Source organism: Chlorocebus sabaeus, chromosome 20, assembly GCF_047675955.1.
Source record: "Chlorocebus sabaeus isolate Y175 chromosome 20, mChlSab1.0.hap1, whole genome shotgun sequence".
Taxonomy (NCBI): domain Eukaryota; kingdom Metazoa; phylum Chordata; class Mammalia; order Primates; family Cercopithecidae; genus Chlorocebus; species Chlorocebus sabaeus.
In genome coordinates, this window is record NC_132923.1 from 98,220,669 (window position 1) to 98,246,231 (window position 25,563).

At 41.5% G+C, this 25,563-nt stretch overlaps 1 protein-coding gene and 1 long non-coding RNA gene across 2 annotated transcripts in view; one reads left to right on the forward strand and one right to left on the reverse strand.

Annotated features, from left to right (window-relative positions):
• The window catches only part of LOC140709259 (uncharacterized), a 79,205-nt gene extending 75,590 nt beyond the window's left edge, over positions 1–3,615 (reverse strand). Inside the window, exon 1 of the long non-coding RNA XR_012089731.1 lies at positions 3,250–3,615. This is a non-coding gene — a long non-coding RNA (uncharacterized lncRNA). The remainder of the gene's footprint in view (positions 1–3,249) is intronic.
• Positions 3,616–3,716: 101 nt separating this feature from the next.
• On the forward strand, positions 3,717–24,266 carry RRAGC (Ras related GTP binding C). Its single transcript, XM_007979312.3, has 7 exons — positions 3,717–4,080; positions 6,405–6,608; positions 7,581–7,780; positions 11,010–11,124; positions 11,742–11,884; positions 17,477–17,625; positions 22,740–24,266. The coding sequence occupies exons 1-7, from the start codon at positions 3,844–3,846 to the stop codon at positions 22,889–22,891; spliced, it is 1,200 nt and encodes a 399-aa protein (XP_007977503.1). The 5' UTR covers positions 3,717–3,843; the 3' UTR covers positions 22,892–24,266.
• Positions 24,267–25,563: the final 1,297 nt, after the last annotated feature.

The window sequence follows — 25,563 nt, forward strand, 5'->3', positions numbered from 1 at the left end:
ACCTTTCTTTGTTTTTGGTCAAAACACATAGAAAACAAAATGATCCAATGAAAACTGGTTTAACTAGCAAAAGCCTTGGCACCTGTTGGAGACCATGGCCAAGCCAATTATAAGGGCATTTAAATCAGCCCTGTTAGTAGGAATGTGGCTATGGCTGGTGCCTCTTCAAGTCACAAGTTTGTTTTTGGAGTAGGCCCAGAAGATCATTCGCTTGAATAGATTTCTCTTTTACCAATTTGAGTACCTCCTACATGGGCAGCAGTGGACTAAGTACTGGGTGTGATAAAGAGGAATGACTTAATTATAAGACTATATAATCAAATACAGTGTGGGTTAGGACCTGTGACAGACCATTATAATAAAGCATGGCCCCATGAGGGTTTTGGAAGAGAGGGAGACTTGGCTTCTTTAGTTGGTGTGACAGTTTTTTTGTAGATACAGGTTGAAATTTTTTTGTGACAGCCAATCCTCATGTGCTTTTTACTCATTGGATTAGTATTAATATTTATGTCAGTAAGCCAGGTGACTGTGACTGTCTTCGGTACTATCCTTTTTGAACAGAAAGGCAACATGTGGGTTCAGTAATCACACTTTTAGGTGAAACTGACTTGCTTAAACTGCTGTAACAGTCAGTGCTATTTAAAAATTCAGGATCAGCCTAGACTCTAGAGGTCCTCTTCAACATTTCTGTCAAGGATTTGGATGAAGACAATATACAACAAGATGCTCGATGGAAGAGAGAATGGATCCCACCAGTTAAGCTCCTGTTACGCTTCTGTTGCTTTGTCTATAAAATATCAACTTCACATTTTGCCTACCTCACAAGGTGGTTGTAAGAATCAAATTAAATATAACGGATGTAAAAGTGCCTTGCAAACTGTAAAGGATTACATACAGACCAGATGGTAGTGCCAAATCTGTGACACAAATTGGAAAGTCTGGTTGGAAGACTATATTGAAACAAGCTTTAAAATGATTAACCACATGGAATACCCAAACTGCTGGGCCTAAACCAAAAAGTTGAAGTATCAAGTCTTAACGTTTAGGTTCAGAAATGCAGCTATACACATTTAGGCACTAGGATTGCTGACAAAGTGTTAGTTCCAGTGATTATCAATGTGAACCACTCTATGGATCCTTAAAAAAAAATTCCATTCTGGAAAGTACAAATAGAAATATTGTCTAGGTGTTAAATGGTCATTCTGAAAGTTGTACTGTTTAGTATTGCTTTGTAGGAGTCAGATGTTTGATGAATATTGACAAGATTGAATGCAGGACAAGAGACAGGGACCATCCTGGCCAACATGGTGAAACCCTGTCTCTACTAAAAATACAATAATTAGCTGGGCGTGGTGGTGGGTGCGTGTAGTCCCAGCTACTCAGGAGGCTGAGGCAGGAGAATCGCTTGAACCCCGGAGGCAGAGGTTGCAGTGAGCTGCGATCGTGCCACTGCACTCCAGCCTAGGGACAGACAGAGCAAGACTCCGTCTGAAAAAAAAAAAAAAAAAAAAAAAACTTCCTCAGTTACACTAGCAACATTTCAAGTGCTCATTCCTCATAGGACTAGCGGCTACATGTTTGACTACAGAAAAATAACATGTCTATCATGTACATCAGTTGTATTGAACAGCACCATAGAATGGTTGAAATAGGATGTTCAGCAAGGTACAGAGAAGAATTAGCGGGTAATGAATACTGCAATTTGGTATTTGAAGTGCTGTCATGAAAAAGATGAAGACTATTCCTATTTTATTCTATTAGGCTTCAGGGAGTGTGGTTTGACTTTAAAACTTTTTTTGAGACGAGTCTCGCTCTGTCGCCCAGGCTGGAGTGCAGTGGCGCCATCTCAGCTCACTGCAAGCTCCGCCTCCTGGTTTCACGCGATTCTCCTGCCTGAGCCTCCCGAGTAGCTGGGACTACAGGCGCCCGCCACCACGCCCGGCTAATATTTTTCGTATTTTTAGTAGAGACGGAGTTTCACCGTGTTAGCCAGGATAGTCTCGATCTCCTCACCTCCTGATCCACCCGCCTCTGCCTCCTAAAGTGCTGGGATTACAGGCGTGAGCCACTGCGCCCGGCAGACTTCAAGAAATTTTTTTTTTTTTTTTTTTTTTTTTTTGAGACAGAGTCTCCCTCTGTCGCCCAGGCTGGAGTGCAGTGACCAGATCTCGGCTCACTGCAAGCTCTGCCTCCCGGGTTTACGCCATTCTCCTGCCTCAGCCTCCCGAGTAGCTGGGACTACAGGCACCCGCCACCTCGCCTGGCTAGTTTTTTGTATTTTTTAGTAGAGACGGGTTTTCACCGTGTTAGTCAGGATGGTCTCGATCTTCTGACCCCGTGATCCGCCCGTCTCGGCCTCCCAAAGTGCTGGGATTACAGGCTTGAGCCACCGCGCCCGGCAAGAAATTTTTAAACAAAAGTTTACCACAGTGGAGTTGGCTGCCTTTCGAGATGGTGAGCTCTTTTCCCTTCGAACTATTTAAGTGCATTCTGCATGTCTATTAGACACTATACAATTGGTTCGTTTTGGGTCAGAGGTTGGGCTAGATGACCTCGAAGGGTGTATCCTACCTCTAACTTATGGGTTTAGACAAAACCAAAGTCCCATACCCTCCCGCATGTGCGAATTTTTCCTTCATAATCAAGAAGTCAGTCTCCTTGGAGGGCTGGGAGCACCCCCACTCCTGTACTTTAAAAAAAGTATAGGGCTGTGCTTTAAGAGGATCCTCTTGTCAAAGTTCCAGTTCTAGAGCCTGATTGTCAAAGATAAAAATTCCTCTAGATTTCTCGGACATACTTGGTGACAAGCATTTGCTTTTGTTTGCTTTCATTATTCAATACTTTGATCTCTAATCTGAACGAGGTCATAGAAGAGGCAGTGTTCTATGGGGGATGGAATTCCTGGAGTAGACTTTGACAAGGCGGGAAGGAGGGCAAATTGAGTCCCGTTGGGTTTGAAGTGGCAGCAGTATCCACTATCGGCGACTTACTGAAGAAAGAAGGTAAGATGTTCTAGCTTGGCTGCATCTGCTTTCCTATCAGGGTCCAGCTACCTGCTAGAACAAAGTCACGGTGACCCGTGACTCTGCCTTGGTTGAGGTTTGCCCTCAGTGTGGCTGGCTCCCCCATACCTTTGCACATCCCAATCTATCCATCCACCTAGATCTGCTCAGACGCTTTCTCATCCAACTCCCGAGCATTATTTAGACGTGACCTTCCCACATAATATTTCGTAGCGAGGTTACTTACGCAGAGGTCCGATCTCTCTGTTCATCTTCAAGCAACCTGAGGGCAGGCAGGGTCCGAGTCGGATCCAGTTCTGTGCCCCTTGGTAGGTACCCAGGACACTGCAGGCATCAACAAATATCGGTTGGGAAAGTACAGTTGCAGGATGAGGATAATCAATTCTTCCCTCAAATGCCGGGAGAGCATCTCCATAGCGGTGCTCTGGGAGCCCGGAAGAAGGCAGGGGAGCAGTGCGGACAGCGGTGCATGCGGGCCAGGGCGGAGGGCTGAGGGCCCGAGCCCAGGCAAGAGGCGCGGCCGAGCCGCCCTCCTCGTGACTCCTCCTCCCCCCTCCGCGGCTGCTAGTCAGGTGATTCCGGCACGTGACGGGGCACCACCTACCCTGCTGCTCTCGAGTGGCAGCTCGGACGGCCAATGAGCGGCTGGACTTCGGCTCGGGGCCTATGAGAGCCAGGCTCTGGGGGGCGGGCCGGACGGTGGCGGCTGCCGGGGGCGGCGGCGGTGGCGGTGGCGGCGGCGGAGGCGGACTGGGGAGGCGGCGGCCTGGCTCGGCCTGGCCTGGCCTGTCAGGGCGCGGGCGGCGGCGGCTCCAGCACCATGTCCCTGCAGTACGGGGCGGAGGAGACGCCCCTCGCCGGCAGTTACGGCGCGGCCGATTCGTTTCCCAAGGACTTCGGCTACGGCGTGGAGGAGGAGGAAGAGGAGGCGGCGGCGGCGGGCGGCGGGGTTGGAGCAGGGGCAGGCGGAGGCTGTGGCCCGGGGGGCGCTGACAGCTCTAAGCCGAGGATTCTGCTCATGGGACTCCGGCGCAGCGGCAAGTCCTCCATCCAGAAGGTGAGCGGGGCTGCGCCCTGTCCCCCGCCCCCTCTCCGGAGCTCAGGTGGCCGGTAACGGGGACGCCCGGGAGGGCGGCGGCCGGGGCCCGCCTGCGCTCCGTCCCTCCGCACTTTCTCTTCCACTCTTGCGAGCGCACAGGCGCGGCCCGCGCGGGGACCCCGACCTCTGCGTCCACGCCCAAGTCAGCTGAGGCCAAGTGGAGCGCTGAAGGCGAAACTGGCTGCAGAGAGGCAGGTGCCCGGTGGCACCGCCCAAGACCTCCGCCCCCTGGGACCCAGCTCCTGTGTCATTTACGAAACTGAGACGCACTCTCCAGTTCTCACTTGGAGAACTTCGTGGACTCCCTCCCCTGGCCCGTTTTGATTTGCTCTCACTTCAGGTGACCTGAGTGTGCAGGGATTCCCAGCAGAGCCCCAGGGAGCAGCGTCAGAAAGAGTTGTGACTAAGACACTGGGCGTTGTAATTCTCGCTACTGATGTGAAGGAGAGACTTCACTGTAACATTACTGGGAGTTGGGTAGTGAGATTGCACCCATTTCAGTAGTTATGGCCTGGTGAATGTAATTACTGGTGATATTACCCTCTGTAGGGGTATGTTTATAAAAATCTGAGACTTTGAGAATATTTTGCAGACGTAGTCTGCTTGTTTTCACTTTTGGGCTTTCGTGAACAAATGAAGGGCTGTACACGTTTGTTTGTTTATGTTTTTGAGACGGAGTCTCGCTTCGTCGCCCACGCTGTAGAATGCAGTGGCGCAATCTCGGTTAAGTGCAACCTCCACCTCCTGGGTTCAAGCGATTCTCCCGGCCTCAGCCTCCCGAGTAGCTGGGATTTCAGGCGCGCGCCACCACACCCTGCTAATTATTGTATTTTTAGTAGAGACGGGGTTTCACCATGTTGGCCAGGGTCGTCTCGAACTGCTGACCTCAAGTGATCGTCCTCAGCCTCCCAAAGTGCTGGGATCACAGGCGTGAGCCACCATGCCGGCCTACACTGTTTAGTAAGGGTTAAATAGAGGCAAGATTGACTTCCTGCATCAGCCAAACCCATTACACGCGGAGTGAGCTGGTAATGAAACTAGTATCAGCAGGCATCTGGTCTTTTCACCTCTCCACTCTGTTGCAAAGGCCTATCCGCAATAAATCTGTGATTTTTTTTTTTTCTTTCTGAATCTGTGATATTTTGTAGATGGGATCTTTTTAAAGAGCAGCGTTCTTCCAGATTTCTTGGAGTACTGTGTTTTATTTACCTTGATTTTCACCTCTACAGCAAAACTTGGGTACGTTGACTGTAGGTTTTTAGCAAACTAATTTTAGTTATTCACATTTGTTACTGAGAAAACCTTGAGAGTAGTTGTTCATTTTTCTCTTCTAGAAAGTAAGTTAGAGGCAAAGTAGTTTTATGTTAGAACTGTGTAGGTTGTGATTGTTGTGAATCTTTTTAAAAATATTTTTGTTATGGAGTCTTGCTCGTCACCCAGGCTGGAGGGCAGTGGTGTGATTTCCACTCACTGCAACTTCCACCTCCTGGGTTCAAGCGGTTCTCCTGCCTCAGCTTCCCGAGTAGCTGGGACTACAGGCTTGCACCACCACGGCCGACTACTTTTGGTATATTTAGTGGAGATGGGGTTTCACCATGTTGGTCAGGCTGGTCTCGAACTCCTGACCTCAAGTGATCCGCCCGCCTCGGCCTCCTAAAGTGCTGAGATTACAGGTGTGAACCACCAAACTGGGCTGATTATTGTGATTCTTAACAAATGCCTTTACGTTTCTTTTCTCATGGGAGCTATCTTTTCCCTGTCAGTCCCCGTGGCCTCCCCCTGGACGTTTTCACTTTCTTCTTGGTATAGTCACTGCCCTTCTTAGACTGCAAAGTCAGTGAGGGCAGAGTCCAGTCTGTTTCACTTTTTAAATTACTCCTCAGAGCCTGAGGTAGACATTTAAGTAATGTTTGAGTAAAACAGACTTCTTAAGCTTTAGCTGTAAGGCTTTCATAATCTTAAAGCAGATTTTGACAGAATTAATGTTAACTTTCTCCCAGAAAAGCTAATGGAGGTGATAAAGATTCCTGCTATTAGAACTGAGTACAGTGCATAGAACATAGAAAAAATTCAGCTCCAAAATAGATTTAATTGAAATTAATTTGGTGTCTTTGTCGAAAATAAAGGGATAGTGAATACCAATGGATTCACCCTTCAGTTTCTACTTTTCAAAAATTTTTTTTTGCTATGGGATCAAATGTTTAAATGTTAAACCAGGGTGGAATTTTAAATTTAAAGTCTGAAGTTTAATAGTCATAAAATTGCCTGTTTTCTTTTAACAGGTGGTGTTTCATAAGATGTCACCCAACGAGACCCTGTTTTTGGAAAGTACCAACAAGATTTATAAGGATGACATTTCCAATAGCTCCTTTGTGAATTTCCAGATATGGGATTTTCCTGGGCAAATGGACTTTTTTGACCCAACCTTTGACTATGAGATGATCTTCAGGGGAACAGGAGCGTTGATATACGTCATTGACGCACAGGTAGTTAATAATGTGTTTACTTCTCTTCCCTGGTGGGAAAAAGATGTAGAAACTAAGGAAAGTTGTTTATCTTCTTTGTCATGTGCTTGCAGCTTATTTCTTTGGCAGTAGATTCCCTAACAGTGTAAGAGATGCAGTTGCAGAGGTGCTTTGGGAGCAGATATGCCATTGTGCAGGTACAGAGTATCAGATGATTAGGAGATGCGGTTTACATCCTTGAGTCCTAGTTCATGAGCAGCTAACATTGGCTTTCCACTTTTATTGGTTAATGGTAGATGTTGCTATATTTTATAATAGTGGCGTCATTCCCTGAAAAGATCCCGTCCCATAACATAAAGAAGAATATGAGAACTGAGTTAGTAGGTATTAGAGTGAATAGTTTACTTAATTGTCAAAACTGAGTTTAGCTCATCAAGCATTTATGGAGGGCCTAGCATGTGGCAGTCAGTGAGATGAATGGGGCAAGTCCCTATCCTTTAAGAAGCTTACTTTTTATAAGCTTAAGCATTAGTTAAGAACGCTTTCTGAGTGATAGGCTGTACAGAGGGTGCCTTCACATACAGGATCTAGTTAATTTAATCTTCACAATATTGTTAGGTATTGTAATTCTGATCTTACAGATGAGTAAACTGAGATCAGAGTTTAATCAACTTGCTTAAAGTGACACACTGAATAAATGGCAGAGCTGGGATTACTTAAAAAATTATGTTGGAAAGAAATGTTCATTTCCTTTTTCCTTTCTTAAATTAGTATTAAAAATTACAAGCATTAACTTGGTAATTGAATTTTTTTTATCTTGAGACAATTGAAGAGTTATTTAGTAGTATAGTTAATATATTTGAATGTTTGAATATGGATGATAATTAGAGTAGTATTTTTCTGTGGTTGGGGAAAGAGGTGGTTTGAGGCTTTAACTCATTACTTGACTTTTGTAAGATTTCTTTTAAAAACATATTTTGTTCTGACTTACAGGATGACTACATGGAGGCTTTAACAAGACTTCACATTACTGTTTCTAAAGCCTACAAAGTTAACCCAGACATGAATTTTGAGGTTTTTATTCACAAAGTTGATGGTCTGTCTGATGATCACAAAATAGAAACACAGAGGGATATTCATCAAAGGGCCAATGATGACCTTGCAGATGCTGGGCTAGAAAAACTCCATCTTAGGTAACAACATGTGTGTTTGATATGAGAGCCCTGAACAATGTGTAAATGTATTCCCATCTCTGTCATTACAAACACCATAGGTTTCTGCTACCTGTGTGCCCTTTGCCACATCTTTTATGTTTTTGATCTCTTTGTTGAATTCCAAGCTGTCTGGGGAGCCTGATATTGAGAAATTACTTTACCCACTTTTTGCATTTTCCTGGAGGTTGAAGTCATGTGAAGTGTTTCCACTGGTGCTTTTCCAAATTCATCTCAAGAGACTGGAGTCAGGCTGTTGCTTCATGGCATAAATCTGCTTTGGGACTCCTTCCTCTTGGTTTCATTACTTCTCCCCGCCTTGCATCAGTGAAGTGAATCTGTCGCATTTGTTGTAGAAGTCTTTAGCTTGAGTGTTAGACAGTATCTTTCTTAGTAGGAATAGCCTTATAAAGAGAGTGCACTTTCAAATCTGGACTGACTCTTTTTATTTTTCATTTTTATTTTTCCTGCTGGCTCCCTTCCACCTCCCCACTGGACTGAGTCTAATATATCTTAGCTTTTAAAACACTTTATACTTTTATGAATCTTTAAAGTTTGGCTTAGGTGGGTTCATCTTATAAATGTGCATAAGGCTGCTGTTAAATTTAGAGGACTATTGGTTTGTAACTACTATTACAAATTAAATAATACCTACTAGATAGGATTGATTTGTTGTATATGCATTCTAAAAGTATATGAGGAATATTTTTGTACATCTTATTTTATTTGGTGATATAGGTAGAAATGAGTATTAAAAAGTACCCAAGAAAATGTTCTCTTGATGATAAGTAGCTTAAAGGGGGAACAGGGGAGAGAGACAGCAAGTTATTTCTCTGTCCTTGTTCTATTGTTGTGACTTCCTTATGGGCTCAAGCTAACCGCTATCCCTCCCCTTAATATTCGCTGGGTCTCAGACTCCAAGATCTTTCAGTTATTCTTCTAGGAAACCATGTAGAAAAGTCTCATTGACCTCTAGTTTGCCTGGATTAAATTTCTAAAAAATCTGAAAGTAATTCATGGTTAAAAAAATAAAAATTCAGCAGTGTTTGTAGGAGAAAATGAAAGTGGCTCTCCATAAAAATTCCGTCTTACTGTTCTGGGAATCCACTGCTAATAGTTTTTACCTGGATTTTGAGCTGTTCTTGTCCTGTGTTCCCCAGTGCTCCATGGGGATCCTTCTGATTCTCTTTACTCCGTGTCTGTGTTCCTTTCCAGGGTATCCCACCTCAGTGGTACATGCCATTCCTTTCCTCAGTACCATGTAGGGTCCTAGACCTTGTTAACTTCAGTAGAATGTTGCATCAGGCTTTTATTTAGGCCAGGCACAGTGGCTCATGCCTATAATCCCAGCACATTGGGAGGCCAAGGCAGGCGGATCACTTGAGGCCAGGAGTTTGAGACCAGCCTGGCCAACATGGTGAAACCCCGTCTCTACTAAAAATACAAAAAATTAGCTGGGCATTGTGATATGTGCCTGTCATCCCAGCTACTCGAGAGGCTGAGGGAGGAGAATCGCTTGAACCCAGGAGGTGGAGGTTGCAGTGAACCAAGATCGCGCCACTGGATTCCAGCCTGGGAGACAGAGCAAGACTCCGCCTCAAAAAAAAACCCAAAAAAACGGCTTTTAGTTAGTACTAGCAGTCCTATGGATGAAGCTCCTTTTCATTTCCAGTTTCTAGAAACTCATTTTACTAAAATGCCCTGTGACTTGCAGGTTCTCCCTGTCCCCATCTACCTCAAGCCTCAAAGGTGTAGGACATTCTTACTTTGCTCGCCTTTTGGCCTACAGGAAACACTAAAATATTCCTTTCTCCCTAGTACCTATAGGGTCATCTTGGCCTTACCTTTTCCAGTGCTCTTACATCTAGATTAGACCCCTGTCTTGCTAGATTACGTTCTTAGGTCAGCTCCTTGAAAGTAATTTTTTTTTTTTGAGATGGAGTTTCGCTCTTGTTGCCCAGGTGGGAGTGCAATGGTGCCATCTCAGCTCACCGCAGCCTCCGCCTCCCTGGTTCAAGCAATTCTCCTGCCTCAGTCTCCCAAGTAACTGGGATTACAGGCATGCGCCACCATGCCCGGCTAATTTTTTCTATTTATACTAGAGATGGGGTTTCTCCATGTTGGTCCGGCTGATCTCGAACTTCCAACCTCAAGTGATCCGCCGTCCTCGGCCTCCTAAAGTGCTGAGATTACAGGCATGAGCCACCGCGCCCAGCTGAAAGTATCTTTAAATTACCTATAAAGTAGTATACACAGTTCTGTGTCTCTGATGTTGTAATATATATACGTATAAATGTGTGGTGGATGCGACTATATAATGAAGATTATACTCCCTGAGCTATAAAGCAGGTAGAATTGTTGACAGTGTTTAAATTGTTAAAGGCTTACCTCTCAAATACATGTTTTATTGAATCTACATGTGTTACTTTTCCACTGTAAGTCTTTTTAGGCCTCCAGACTCCTGTAGATTCCTCCATTCTCTGTAGAGTCCCGACTCCCATCCTCTTTAATAGGTTCTTTACATAAATTCTAAACACCAGTTGTGTTCATTTGTTTATTCAACAGATACTTATGAGCACTGTTCAGGGAAGTGGGCTTTCTGCTAGGAGCAAGACTGATAAAGTCTCTTTGCCCTGGAACTTACATTTTCAGTGACACAGCTCAAAAGCACCTAAATGAATGTATAGTATCATTTTAAGTACTTACCAATGGTGTGAAGAAAAACAAATTAGGGGAAAAGGGTTGAAAGCATTGGGTACAGGAGTGCTATTTTAGGTAGGCTGGTCTGGAAAGAACTTTTTGAGGTGACGTTTTAGTAGAAACCTGAATTATGTTCTTATTTAATATATGTCACATAACTCTTCTAGCTTTCTCGGTTTTTAGTCTTATTTTTGGTCTCAGTTATGTGCTTAAAAAAAGCTTTTTGGATCAGATTGCAAAGACTTCAGTGAATACTGGAGTTTATGTACCTGAAAATAAACTTTTCTCAGTACTACTTCAGTTGCCCTCTGTGTAAATCCAGTAAAAAGATGAAGCCAGGTGGGAAAGTGTATTTGTCATCTTGAGTAATGGGCATGGTAGACAAGATAAAGAGGCTTTATTGAACTCACTGAAATCAAATGTTAAGAAACTTAAAATTTTTTGTATTATAATAGTTGTCACAGAACATAAGGTATTTTTCAAATTAATCAAGCTATGTTGTGTTTTTCAGCTTTTATCTGACTAGTATCTATGACCATTCGATATTTGAAGCCTTTAGTAAGGTGGTACAGAAACTCATTCCACAACTGCCGACCTTGGAAAACCTATTAAATATCTTTATATCAGTAAGTGAGCAATTTATATTTAATTAACTGCAGCTTCTGATTCCATTTTTGTGAATATATTTGTGTTTTCAAATTTTCCAAAAAAGTCTTGAATTAATCTGAATGAAGTACAAAGATTAATGACCTGCTTAACATGTAAAATAAATAACATAAAGTATTACTCAAGTTATTTTCTGAATTCTTAAATAGATGTTGATGTCAAAGTATAATTCTTTTATGGTTTGTAAATTCCCACATTATGCCTTTCTTGATAGCAAGGTGATTCAAATCAGAGATGGGTTATATTAATAAGAGGATTATTGAAAATGTAGCATTGCTTGATTTTTAGAGATTTTTGTTAAATTTTTTATGATGTCTTAGAAAATAATTCATTTGAGTAAAGAGGAAGAAGAACATTTGACTCATGAAATTATGTCAGTAAATCAGAGTAGAGAAATAATTCCACTTTCATTCTTTGGATAATAGAAGAGTCTCTCAAGCAAGTGCTATTTGTTTTTTGGTATGGGTTATGTAATTAAAAATGGCCTTGGATATTATTCAGTAATTCAAGATCTTCGATAAGTTGTAAATTGTGATTCTTAAAAAGTACTGAACAGTTTCCCATTTGTTTTTCCAAGAATTCAGGTATTGAAAAAGCTTTTCTCTTTGATGTTGTCAGCAAAATCTACATTGCAACAGACAGTTCCCCTGTGGATATGCAATCTTATGAACTTTGCTGTGACATGATCGATGTTGTAATTGATGTGTCTTGTATATATGGGTAAGTTATATACATATTCCTGCAATATCTCAGACAGGCAGAAAACTATTAACTTGATTTGTCCAGAAGACTAATTTCTGAGGCATCTGGCAAGTAGTACTACATGAACTGGGATTGTTCTGACCATAGTGCTTTAACTTGGAGCATGATTTCTCTGGAAGTGGGCTGCTGGGTCTTACTCCTTCAGAGAATGGCTAAGAAAAGTTGGAAAGCATGACTAGAACTGGACTTGTTTATCACTGCAAGTTTCTCCCACTGTTGTGGGGATGGGGGAGGGTTGCACGGTGTCTTCTCACTACTGGAACTTAGCTAGATTGAAAAGCTAGATTAATTTATTTAAAATGGTGTGAATAACAAAGTAAGTTCTAGTTCCTGATTTAACCTCAGGCTTTGTGGAATTAGTGATTCTTAATATTTCAGAGAGCAAAGAAAGTAATTAGAATTTTGGATGCTGGAAGAACTTTTAAAAATCTGACCCATATATACAAGTTTCCAAAATAAATCTCTAAAATTTGAGCTCTTCCTTTATGTAAATTTGCCAAACTCTATATAGAAATTTATGAAAGCCAGCCAGCAAGTGATTTTGTAGGATAGGCCAGAGGACTAGTGAAAACTTTGGAGAATTACTGGCTTTTCAAAAGCTGATAATGGCCAGGTGTGGTGGCTTGTGCCCATAATCCCAGATGTTTGAAAGGCTGGCATGAGAGGATTGCTTGAGGCCAGGAGTTGGAGACCAGTCTGGGCAACACAGACCCCAGCCTTACCAAAAAAAAAAAAAAAAAAGCTAATAACATTCTGTGCACTCTCTGACTTCCTAGATTTCCCTGGTATGTTAACATCGGCACTCTCAAGTTGCTTTTCAGATGCTTTAGCATTATCTTTACTTTCTACTACCTGTGTCTTCTCTCTGCTCCATCTAGTCTAAATGTCTCTTTCACCTCTGACTCTTCCCTTCATTTTGGTCTTTTGCCTAATTTTTCCGTGTCCTTCTCCAGCTGCCTCTGAGTAGGAGAGTACATTTGTCTTACCTATTCTATATCTGTCCATCTATTCCTTTAACTTTTGTGATTATATGCTCTCTTTTGTTATTTATTTATTTATGAGATGGAGTCTTGCTCTGTTGCCCAGGCTGGAGTGTGGTGGCGCGGTATCAGCTCACTGCAAGCTCTGCCTCCCAGGTTCACACCATTCTCCTGCCTCAGCCTCCCGAGTAGCTGGGACTACAGGTGCCTGCCACAATGCCCAGCTAATTTTTTGTATTTTTAGTAGAGACGGGGTTTCACCATGTTAATCAGGATAGTCTCTATCTCCTGACCTTGTGATCCACCCACCTTGGCCTCCCAAAGTGCTGGGAGTACAGGCGTGAGCCACTGTGCCCGGCCTTTTTTTTTTTTTTTTTTGAGAGAAACAGAGTCTTGCTCTGTTGCCCAGGATGGAGTGTAATGGTGAGATCTCAGCTCACTGCAATCTCCTCCTCCTGGGTTCAAACGATTCTCCTGCGTCAGCTTCCTGAGTAGCTGGGATTATAGGTGCCTGCCACCACACCTGGCTAATTTTTTATATTTTTGGTAGAGATGGGGTTTCACCATGTTGGCCAGGCTGGTCTTGAACTCCTGACCTCGTGATCCACCTGCCTTGGCCTCCCAAAGCGCTGGGATTACTGGCGTGAGCCGCCGTGCCCAGCTTGTTTTAATTCTTTACATAATGAAAATGAGGCATTGTCCGTTTATTATATTTTTTAGGAAAGTTTCTTATTTCCCATTTCTGATTTAAAAAATGGATGAGTAGAACGTTTGGTTTTTATTTAAAACAAATCAAAATTTCATAAACCAACTTTTTTATAATACAAAAATCAAATTTAGCTGTGAAATTTATTTTCAGCGTTAGATACATTTTATTTATTTTATTTATTTTTTTGAGACAGTCTCGCTCTTGTCATCCAGGCTGGAGTGCAGCGGTGCGATCTTGGCTCACTGCAACCTCTGCCTTCCAGATTCAAGCAGTTCTCCTGCCTCAGCCTCCCGAGTAGCTGGGATTACAGGGTGCACCACCACGCCCGGATGGTTTTGTAGTTTTAGTAGAGACAGGGTTTTACCGTGTTGGCCAGGCTGGTCTCGAACTCCTGGCCTCAGGTGATCCACCTGCCTCAGCCTCCCAAAGTGCTGGGATTATAGGCATGAGCCATCGCTCCCAGCCAATACATTTTAAAATACCTTATACATAATAAAGTACATTATATTAGCTGGGTGTGGTAGTGTGCACCTGTAGTCCTAGCTAAAGTTGGGGGATTAAGCAGGAGGATGAGGCAGGAGAATTGCTTGATCCCAGGAGTTCCAGGCTGCAATGAGCTGTGATTACATCACTGCAGTCCAGCCACAGGTCACTGCAGCCTCAACCTCCTGGACTCAAGTGATCCTCGCACCTCAGCTTCCTGAGTAGCTGGGACTAGAGCTACACACCACACCATACCCAGCTAACTTTTTTTTTTTTTTTTTGAGACATGGTCTGTCACTAAGGCTGAATTGTAGTGGCACAATCACAGCTCATTGCAGCCTCCGCCTCCCAGGCTCAAGTGATCCTCCTGACTACAGGCGTGTGCCATCATGCCTGGCTGATTTTTGATTTTTGTAGAGATGGGGTCTCATTATGTTGCCCAGGCTGGTCTTGAATTCCGAGACTCAAGTGAATCTCCTGCCTCGGCCTCCCAAAGTGCTGGGATTACAAGTGTGAACCCTTGCACCTGGCCTTTTTTTTTTTTTAAAGTTTAATATTTTGTAGAGACAGGGTCTCATAGTGTTGCCCAGGCTGGTATTGAACTCCTGGCCTCAAGCAGTATTCCGCCTTGGTCTCCCAAAATGCTGGGATTATAGGCATGAGCCACCACTCTTGGCCTGTCTTGGCATTATTTTGACTAAGATTCAGATAAGCATATTTTCCTAATAGTCTTAAAAACTTAAAACAGATAAATGTAGAAAGCAGATCTTATGCTTTACAGATTCTGAGTAAGCATTTTATGGTCATTAACATATTTTTATTCTTAATTTTATTAATCACAGCCAAATCAAGTCGCGCTAATCTCCAGACTTTGAATAGAATGTGTTTTTATTCTTAATTTTATTAATCACAGCCAAATCAAGTCGCGCTAATCTCCAGACTTTGAATAGAACGTGCCTTTCTTATTTCTTTCTCGTGTTAGTGTGTGATTCAAGATCGTATGTATGCTGGCTTGACGTGAGGAACTTTGTCGTTTCTTACAGTTGCTGGCTGTGGGTACTGGTTTAGGGAATCATCTTCAGGGTTGTCTGTGTTGGAACCTGTTGTCAGAGTTAGTTCTTGTTCTCACTTTCCATGTGGCACAGAAAAAGATCTGCATGGGACATCTTAACTATAAGCTGAGAACATGTAGCACTTATAACTTCCTCTTCTCCAATTAGAAGGAAGTAGTTTTCTTCTATACTCTTAAAAGCAAATGACACTAATTTCCCCTCCACTCTGCCTTCCCAAATTAACTTTATATTAGTTAAGGAACTGGAAACTGCATGGAATTGAGTTAAAAACCCTAAGTTTGAGTCCTGACTTTGCCAGGAGATCACTTTATTTTTAACGAACTTCAGTTCCTACCCTTTTTTTTTTTTTGAGATAGAGTCTCACTCTGTTGCCCAAGCTGGAGTGCAGTAGTGTGAACACAGCTCACTGCAGCCTCGACCTCCTGGGCTCAAGCTGTCCTCCAGCCTCCTGTATAGCCGGGAGCACAGGCGTGTGCCACCATACCTGGCTAACTTTTGGATATTCTTGTAGAGATGGAGTCTCACTTTGTTGCCCAGACTGGTTTTGAACTCCAGGGCCAAAGTGATCCTCCTTGGCCTCCCAAAGTGTTGGGATTACAGGCGTACGCCATGTGCCTGGCCTCTGTATCTTTTCAATGGGCGTAGTCCTCTTTGTATTTATGTAGTTTACTTTCGCTTGTTGCAGAAAGGACATAATGTGGTTAAATAGGGCTATAGTAATAATTTGTGTCCTCAGGGTTGTTGTGAGGATCAAAGAAATATATAAGAAGGTAAACTGCAAGATTCAGAATAGTAAAAATAAGCCCCCACTTCGTGAAAAAAAAAATACACTGAAAATATAGAGAAATGAAAATAGGAGTAAAGAGCCACTATTCAGGTCAACTACTAACAACTGTTTTAGTGTTGTTTCTGTCACCTTAAAATTGTGTGTGTGTGTGTGTATGTGTGTTCTTGTGTTGCCCAGGCTGGTCTCGAACTCCAGAGCTCAAGTGTTCCTCCCACCTCAGCCTCTGAAAGTGCTGGAATTACAGGCATGACCCACCGTGCAGACCCCAAATTTTGTTTGACATTATGCTCATGCTACCATATGAGAACATAAATTGTGAGGCTTGGAATAGTTTAAAAAATAAACCTCACCCGTATTCATTAAAAACTGCATGGAAAGTATAGAAAAGTGAAAATAGGAGAAAAAAGATACATTGTTTTGCTATCAAAGAAAATTACCAATTACTCCTGACATTTTCTTTTCCTTTTTTTTTTTTTTTTTTTCCTTGAGACAGAGTTTCACTCTTGTTGCCCAGGTTGGAGTGCAGTGGCACAGTCTCGGCTCACTGCAACCTCTGCCTCTTGGGTTCAAGTGATTCTCCTGCCTTAGCCTCCCGAGTCGCTGGTACTACAGGTGTGCGCCACCATGCCTGGCTAATGGATTTTTTTTTTTTTTTTGTATTTTTTAGTAGAGATGGGGTTTCACCATGTTGGCCAGACAAGTCTTGAACTCCTGACCTCAGATGATCGGCCCACCTCAGCCTCCCAAAGTGCTGGGATTACAGGCGTGAGCCATTGTGCCCAGCTGACATTTTCTTTTTAGTGTTACTTCCCTCACCTTTTTTGTTTTTGAAGGCAAATACTTTTAAAAAAGCATTTTTGACAACTCTTAATTCCTAACAATAGCTAGATAACCTTTAGATTTTTATAGGCAAGTACATCAGAAAAGACTCTTTGAGTCCATATCTTTTTTTAAAAGTTGTTAATTTCAACATAGTCCCTACTAGTCTCTAGCTGAGACTCTTGTTTAGTCTTAAGTATTTTCTTGCTTTTGTGAGGAAGCAAAAAATATGTTTTCTGTGAAAATGTGATTGACCTGGCATATAGAATGTGCCTTGAAGGAGCTCATCTAAGTGAGGCGGCAGGTCCCAGAGGGGCCCTGTGACCTGAGGGCAGTGAAGAGAGGAGACACCTCAGCTGGGTTTACGGAACACAGTGGAGCGGGTGAGTAGCTCCACTTAGTGAGATGTTGGTAATGTTGTCATTTCCCTGGTTAAGATATACATATGTTTGCACCTTTTTCTCCAAATATCTGATTATCTATATTAAAGGATGTGTATGGAGTTGTTGTTTTTAATAGGAATCCCTGAGATTCTGTGTTTAGGAACACTATACCTTAACAACACTCTCTCCCAATATATTTAAGCCAGTGTTATTTCCCAGAGACATTTGGGAAACTGGTGGATGTCATTGTGCAAATTAAATGTGGCATATGCCTAGATGGGAAACCTGTAATGAATAGTACTTTCTTTTAAAATAGGTTAAAGGAAGATGGAAGTGGAAGTGCTTATGACAAAGAATCTATGGCAATTATCAAGCTGAATAATACAACTGTCCTTTATTTAAAGGAGGTGACTAAATTTTTGGCACTGGTCTGCATTCTAAGGGAAGAAAGCTTTGAACGAAAAGGTAATAGCATTTTAAAAAGCTGTTTTTTATGTTAATTTATTTGCCATAACTTTTCAGGTTCTTGAAAACAAGAGAAAATAATAATTGCAGTGTTAGACAAATAGCTATTAGGAAAAAAAAAGCTCAAACTGCTTTTGTCCCTTCCCTTCCATATATAGATCAGATTTTCTCTTTTCTTTTTTTGATCTTTCATTTTAAATCTAGCCTTTCTGCCTTCAGATGCTTTCATTACCTGTTTAACTGAATGCAGTTTGGCTTCCATCTGAACAAGTCTACTGAAACTAGACTTTATTTATTGTTCATAGTTCTGGGATACATGTGCAGAATGCACGGGTTTGCTACATAGCCATGGTGGTTTGCTGCACTCATTGACCCGTCATCTACGTTAGGTATTTCTCCTAATGTTATCCCTCCCCCAGCCACCCACTCGCTGACAGGCCCTGGTGTGTGATGTCCTCCTTGCTGTGTCCATGTGTTCTCATTGTTCAGCTCCCCACTTATGAGTGAGAACATGCAGTATTTGGTTTTTTTGTTCCTGTATTAGTTTGCCGAGAATGATGGTTTCCAGCTTCATCCATGTCCCTGCAGAGGACATGAACTCATCCTTTTTTATGGCTGCATAATATTCCATGGTGTATATGTGCCACATTTTCTTTATCCAGTTTATCATTGATGGGCATTTGGGTTGGTTCCAAGTCTTTGCTATTGTGAAGAGTGCTGCAATAAACGTACGTGTGCATGTGTCTTTATAGTAGGATGGTTTATAATTCTTTGGGATTGCTGGGTCAAATGGTATTTCTGGTTCTAGATCCTTGAGGAATTGCCACATTGTGTCTTCCGCAATGGTTGAAATAATTTACACTGCTACCAACAGTGTAAAAGCGTTCCTATTTCTTCACATCCTCTCCAGCATCTGTTGTTTTGTGATTTTTTAATAATCGCCATTCTAACTGGCGTGAGATGGTATCTCATGGTGGTTTTGATTTGGATTTCTCTAATGACCAGTGATGATGGGCTTTTTTTCATATATTTGTTGGCTGCATAAGTGTCTTCTTTAGAGAAGTGGCTGTTCATATCCTTCACCCACTTTTTAACGGGGCTGTTTTTTTTCTTGTAAATTTGTTTAAGTTCCTTGTAGATTCTGGATATTAGCCCTTTGTCAGATGGATAGATTGTAAAAATATTCTCCCATTCTATATGTTGCCTGTTCACTCTGATGATAGAAACTAGACTTTTAGAAGTTACCAGGTTACCTCCTTGCTGCATTCAGTGGCCTTTTCTTACTCTGCAGCCTTTTCATCCTTCTAAGCATGTGATCTTGTCACTCCCTCCTTTCTGAAAACTTTCTTCTCTCTTTGCTTCTCTGAAGCTGAATTCTTGGGATATTTTGTGTATTTGTTTCCCCGACCACCTCTCCTGTTTCTTCTGGCTGTTTTTTTTTTTCCCTCAGTCCTGTTTGTCAGAGCCAAGTCTTTCTGCTTGCTTATTTTCTGGGTCAGCTCATCAAATACATGGCTTCAGTTAATCTTCTCTATGTGATTGAAAAATTCACATCTCCAGCTATGACTTTGGCTCCTGCTCTTGTCCCGTGTTTGGAGCTATTAGTAAGACGTTCTTTCTTAAATATTGTGAATGTTACCTTCAACGTCATGTCAATCATTGGTTGATGAGTATTTCCCCTGTTTTGTGACTTTTTTGGCTGTCATACTTCTGTCAGTGGTCGCGCGAGTTTCTCCTGTCCGAGCGTAGATATCTTGTAGTTAGGTAATTGTGTGGTGTGATTGCTGAAGGGGCGCTTGCAGATTGCTTCACAGAGGAGATTTCGTGATCTCCTTTTTCTATTCTTCTGTGTTGTTTATATTGAATTTTCACCAAATCTGATCATTTGTTTCTTGGAACTGTTTCTTGGGTTTCCTTTCCATTGTCACTGTCAGTGATTCCAGTCCAGGTTCTCATTGCTTCAGGCCAGTGGTGCTACAGTAGTCTCTTACTTGATAATATTCATGTAGTTGACATATATGTGGAGGGTGTAGTATGTATCATCTTTTATCCCAAAGACAGACTAGTTTTCAGAAAATTTATATTATTTAACTACTCAAGGATCTACAGTAGCTCTGTTATTTACTGCAACAAGTCCTCCCTCTTCTACCTGAGTTTTTAATGGGATAGTTCAGATGTACACAAACTTTTGGGTAAAACAAAACATGTATATTCACCTTTCAACTTAAGAACTAAAATAACAAATACAATTAAAACCTTTTTTTTTTTTTTTTGGAGACAGAATCTCACTCCATTGCGCCCACATGATTATAATTCACTGTAGCCTCAAACTCCTGGGCTGAAGAGATCCTCCCACCTCAGCCTCCTGAATAGCTGGGAGTATAGGCTCATGCTACCATGCTGGCTAATTAAAAAAAATTTTTTTAGAGATAGGATCTCTCTATGTTGCCCAGACTGGTCTTGAACTCGTTGCCTCAAGCAATCCTCTTCCCTCAGTCTCCCAAAGTGCTGGGATTACAGATGAGAGCCAATGGCCTGGCCAGTTGAAGTCTTCTGTGTGTTTTTCTCAATTGAAATCCCTTCCTTTGAGCTATATGTATTTTATTTTTCCTATTTTCTTTTACTTCATGTCTATCCTTAAACAATAGAGTATTGTATGAATGATATAAAAATATAAGTAGTCTTCTGCAATTTGCTTGATTCTTTTCGTTCAGGTGGTTTTTGAGATGTGTTCAAATTGATGACACATAGTTCTAGTTCATTCCTTTTCACTGCCGTATAGTATTCTATGGGTTGACTATACCACATTTTATTTTCTTGTTGCTGGACATTTGGATTATTTTAAAAATTACAAATCTGTAACAAATGCTCATGAACAAGTTTACCTTTGCACATGTGGAGAATTTCTCTAGGGTATGCATTTAGGAGTGGAATTTATAAGAGTAAATATGTCTTTGACTAATAAAGATATTGCCAAAGCTCTCCAAAGTGACTTTACCATTTTCACCCCTGGCTGGCACTGGTCTATGGAAGTTCTTATCGCTTCTTATCCTTAGTAACGCTTGGTATTGTCAGACTGTTTAATTATTATTAATCTGGTAGGTGTGAAAGGGTATCTTACTTGATTCTCATTTTTACTTTTTAAATTACTGGTTAGAGCAAGTGTCTTTTCATGGCAAGTACCTTTTCATGGCTATTCAGGTTTCTTCTTTCACATTTTACCTATTCAATGTATATTTATCTTTTTTTGCACTGATTGTTAGCAGTTCCTTATTTTTCTCTATGTTAATTTATTTTTTTATTTGTGTTTTTATTTTGAGATGGGAGTCTTGCTGTGTTGCTCAGGCTGGTCTTGAACTCCTGAGCTCAAGCAGTCTTCACACCTCAGCCTCTCAAGTAGCTGGGATTACATGTGTGCATCACTTGTGGCCTGCTCCTAACCATTTTAATCTTAAAAAAAATTTTTTTTAGACCGGGTGTGGTGACTCACACCTGTAATCTCAGTGCTTTGGAAGGCTGAGGTGGGAGGACGCTTGAGCTCAGGAGTTCCAGACCAGCTTGGGCAAGATAGCAAGACTCTGTCTCTACCAAAAAATTAAAAAGTTAGTTGGGTGTGGTGGCTCGCACCTGTAGTCCTATCTACTCAGGAGGCTGAGGCATGAGGATTACTTGAGCACAGGAGTTTGAGGTTACAGTGAGGTATGGTTGCACCACTGCACTCCAGCCTGGGTGTCAAAGTGAGACCCTATCTCTAAAAAAAAAAAAAAATTAACTTTTGTTTATGGGAATTTTCAGGTGTACACAAAGGTAGGACAGCACAAGGAATCTCTATGCATTCAGCTCCTTGGTTCAGCCCTCATCCACGGACACACTTCAGTCATGTTTCCTGGACAGCTTCTCAGTTATTATAGATTATTAAGCTTTTTTATTTTATTGTGGAAACTGTCAAATATGTAAAAAAGTAGAGAAAACAGTATAATAAAAGCCTTTTAATCATTTGCCCAGATTCAGTAGTTATCAAAATTATAGCTAATTGTGTTTCATATTTATACCGCTTTCCCTACTAGATTATTTTGAAGCAAAGGCCTGACATGAAATCATTTTGTCTCTACAGGTTTCAGTAGGTATCTCTAAAAGGTAGTGGTTTTTAAAACAATAAACGACAAAATTAACAGTGATTAAATGATATCATCAACTATCTGACCAGTGTTCAAATTTCCTTGATTGTCTATTTTACATTTGGCACAGAAATAAATTTTAATGTAGTTGAATTGATCAAAACTTGTCTTTTATAGTTAGTTTCTTTTCTGAGGCTGAAAGTCCACCTTAATTTGGTTGTAACCTACTTATTCAGACCTGATTCTTAGTATTTCCTACCAAGAGTTCTCTGATGTCCCACTCTCCAGTCAGACCGTTTTTTTTCCTGTCTTCCGCCTGTGCTGTGCTCTCATTGCCAGGTCCCTGCAGTTTTCTTGTGATTTTGTTTCCCCTTTCTGCCTAATGAAATCGTGTCTGTGTTCCCAAAGTTCTTTCTTGTCCCTGAAGTTTTCATTTGATTACTTTGCCCTGCACTTGGCTTTTCCTTTGGATTTCCTTCACAGTTGTAGTCAATTTGACAGCAGATTGTTTTGGTTTGTTTCTTGTAGTTTGGCTTTATGCCCCAGCTAGCATATCCTGTCTGGAAGGCATGGACCATATCTGCTGTTTCCTTTGACATATTGTACCCTCTATCGTGCTGTTCAATAAGTATTTAATGATTTTCATCAAATCAAATATAAATTATTGAAAGATCACACTATGTTCAAGCAGGCCACACAGTGTATTTGAATATTTTACTTTTCTTCAATGTGAATTGAGTGATTTGAAACTTGGATACCAGAGGTATTAATTTGGCCAAGGTAATGGTCTAATCGCATTTGTTGTCTAGCAGAATGTTATGATGGTGGATATATGTGATGACCAGCTGTTCTTACGATTGAAAAGGTTGCTATTTAGTTTGGAGGCTTAAGAATTTCCAACCAGTGTTTATCCGAGTTATTTTTGGCTGCAAACCCAAATATAAAATTTCACAATTGACAATTCAGGAGGTGTTCTTTTCTTTTTCCTTCCTGCAGGTTTAATAGACTACAACTTCCACTGTTTCCGAAAAGCTATTCATGAGGTTTTTGAGGTGGGTGTGACTTCTCACAGGAGCTGTGGTCACCAGACTAGTGCCTCCAGTCTGAAAGCGCTGACACACAATGGCACACCACGAAACGCCATCTAGTCTGAATCCCAGCGTCGGGGCTCTGTGCCAGCTTACTCTTCACTCCAGGGTCGGATGCCACGTGCTACAGGACATGGGAGCTGCCGCTTGTGGGAATCTGGTGCCTGTTCCACTAGAGACAAGGGGTAGAGTTTCTCATTTGGATGAAAACCCCTTCAACTGGTGGTGTACAACTGAAGCTACTATTTCTTTTTTGAAAATGGCAAAAAAAAAAAAAAAAAAAAAAAAAAAAAAATTCTGGAGACCACAGAACTCAAGTGTGTATTTCTCCTCTTTTGGGTCCACTTTACGTAGTTGGCATATTTTGGACCTGGAGTTATATGACACCAGTTACCCATCCTTACCAGGGAATGTTGCCATCAATTCCAGTTGAAAATAATAGAAAAGACTGAATTTTTATATGCTTCACTTAGGCTTTCATTTGAGTAGACTCTAAAAATTCTGCCTTGCTTAAGTTCTAACACTGCCTCTCAGATTTCAGTTTTGGACATTGCACAACTAAGACCTTTTAAATGCATTTGCTTGCTAACTCAGAAGACACATAGTCTGCAGCAAGACATTCCTGTATTGAAGAAATGAGAGAAAATTTTATGCTGCATCAGGTGGAGAGCAAGGCTCAACAGTGGTTGCATTAGTTCCCTCGGAAGTGTTGAAAAAACTTCAAAATGGAAGAAAATTTTTGCACCTATGTTCTGGGTACCAGATGTCTGGGTTCTTTCTTCTGCATTAGATAAATGATCATGCTCAGTGTAACAAAGGGAATTAAAAGTTTTTCCCACAGTCCTCTTCTAGGGGAGAAACTCATTATGTCACTGAAATGTTTAGCTTGCTTTAATCTTGATATCAGCCTTTACAGACCTTTTATTCTAAGCTATCGAGCTTCTTCATTGCATTTTGTTGACCACAAGTGACCCTAAGGCACTGGGGGACTGTCCACTGGGAGTTGGAGTGAGCACGTGGTGCTGCAGCAGGCATTGTTTTACATACTTTGTCTCCAGTATTCTGACACCAAGTGTCAACTGTGGTACTTTCTTTGCCTAGGATATTAATTCATAATTGTTGCTTTTGTTGATGGTTGATACCCTTTCCATTGATTTAAACCTAACACATTATTTCTATTCCACATGCCCAGTAGTCATATTTTCCAAAGCCACTGGACCACTTGAGTACATAAGTGCCACTGTTTAATGCAATATGTATATTCAGGTCTGTAAACCTAACAGTGTGACTTGGAGTGCTTCCTGCAAATGATTCTGACTGTTGAGTATTTACATGGACCATGGTGATATCCAAAAGAAAAATGCTTTTTATATTTATAGATTATTTCATTGAACTATATATGAAATGGGTATCAATAAATGTATTTACTCCAAAATCAGTTTTTCTCCTTGCCTGAGGTATGAGAGGGTGGTGGCAGAACGTTGGGTTGTCCCACTTTGCCATTTTTTCATCCATTTCTTTTGCTGCTTCATGTGGTTAACGTTTTCTTATGTGTCAGAGCTTCAAGTTCTATCCCGATGTGGGAATTTCATGGCCTTGTGTTCAGGTATCTCCCCTGGCCCATTTCTGCTTTAGGGTAGTAAATCTAAGCTCAGGTGAACATGTTTTTGGTTGGGCGTTTCATATCTGCAAATCTCACACATGGTGGGGAGTATCCTGGTCCTGGCATCATTAATGCACTTTATCCAAGCTAGGAAGGAGTGAGGAGATGAGTGAAGTAACACACACTTAAACAATTCTACCGATTCCAGCTTGTTTTCCGTTTTCCTCCAGTTGCTGACATGCTCATGGACTCCTAAATATCTGTTAAATCATTGTCTATACAAACAGTTAGGTTGGGTCTAAACTAATCAGAGAAAAATAGACATTAATTTATCAGTGAGAGGAAGACAGATTGAAAGATCTTTACATTTCATAATTGGACTACTTTAGAAGCTGTTGTAATTCCGAAATGGAAATCACAGAAACAGCTTGAAAAAACTCTTGTGAAACTATCTAATTCTGTCTCCTTTTTCAGATTTTGGAAACAGGTGCAGAGGGATAAGGAGCCGTGTTGAGGCTATAGCTAGGAGGACTGTATAACTTCAATTCCAGATACTGTTTAGAGTGGAAGGGATGCCACTAGTAAGGATGCCTGAGCAGCAGGTGTGAACTGGCACTGTCAAGGGTGCACTAAGGGTGGCCAGCCTCATCATAGATCTAGTTAGTGGCAAAACAGGGCTTGTCCTCCAGGCCTGGCAGCCCAGCGTTGCGTGCCTCTACTTGCAGCCTCCAGCCTTAGGCTCCCATTGGTTAAACGGAGAGAATGCTTCAAGATGTATGTGGTACGTAGATGCCCAATAAATGTTAGGTTTTCCTATTACTGAAAATTATAAATTCAGTTAGTGATTAAGGAGAAATCCTTAATTGTGAAATAGAAAGTAAATGTGAAAGGAGACAACTCAGGATGAAGAAAACGGGAGAATAAAATGATCAGGGTTTTGCTTGAAATGTTTTGCATCCCAGTGGATGTTGATCTCTACCAGTCTACTTCGAAGAGAACTAGGACAGATGGTTAAAAAAAACCTTGAAGTCTTAAGCAGCAAGGTATTTTAGCTATTTCCCATACCACCACCTCTCCCATTCACATTCGTATATACACATACATATATGCGTGTATATAATGTCTCAAT

What these genes read in the sequence shown, in the direction of transcription:
- RRAGC (XM_007979312.3), top strand. Translation starts at nt 3,844, where the DNA reads ATGTCCCTGCAGTACGGGGCGGAGGAGACGCCCCTCGCCGGCAGTTAC. An exon ending in GCAAGTCCTCCATCCAGAAG is followed by an intron (nt 4,081 to 6,404) that starts GTGAGCGGGGCT and finishes TTCTTTTAACAG; the next exon opens with GTGGTGTTTCATAAGATGTC. An exon ending in AGAAAGCTTTGAACGAAAAG is followed by an intron (nt 17,626 to 22,739) that starts GTAATAGCATTT and finishes TCCTTCCTGCAG; the next exon opens with GTTTAATAGACTACAACTTC.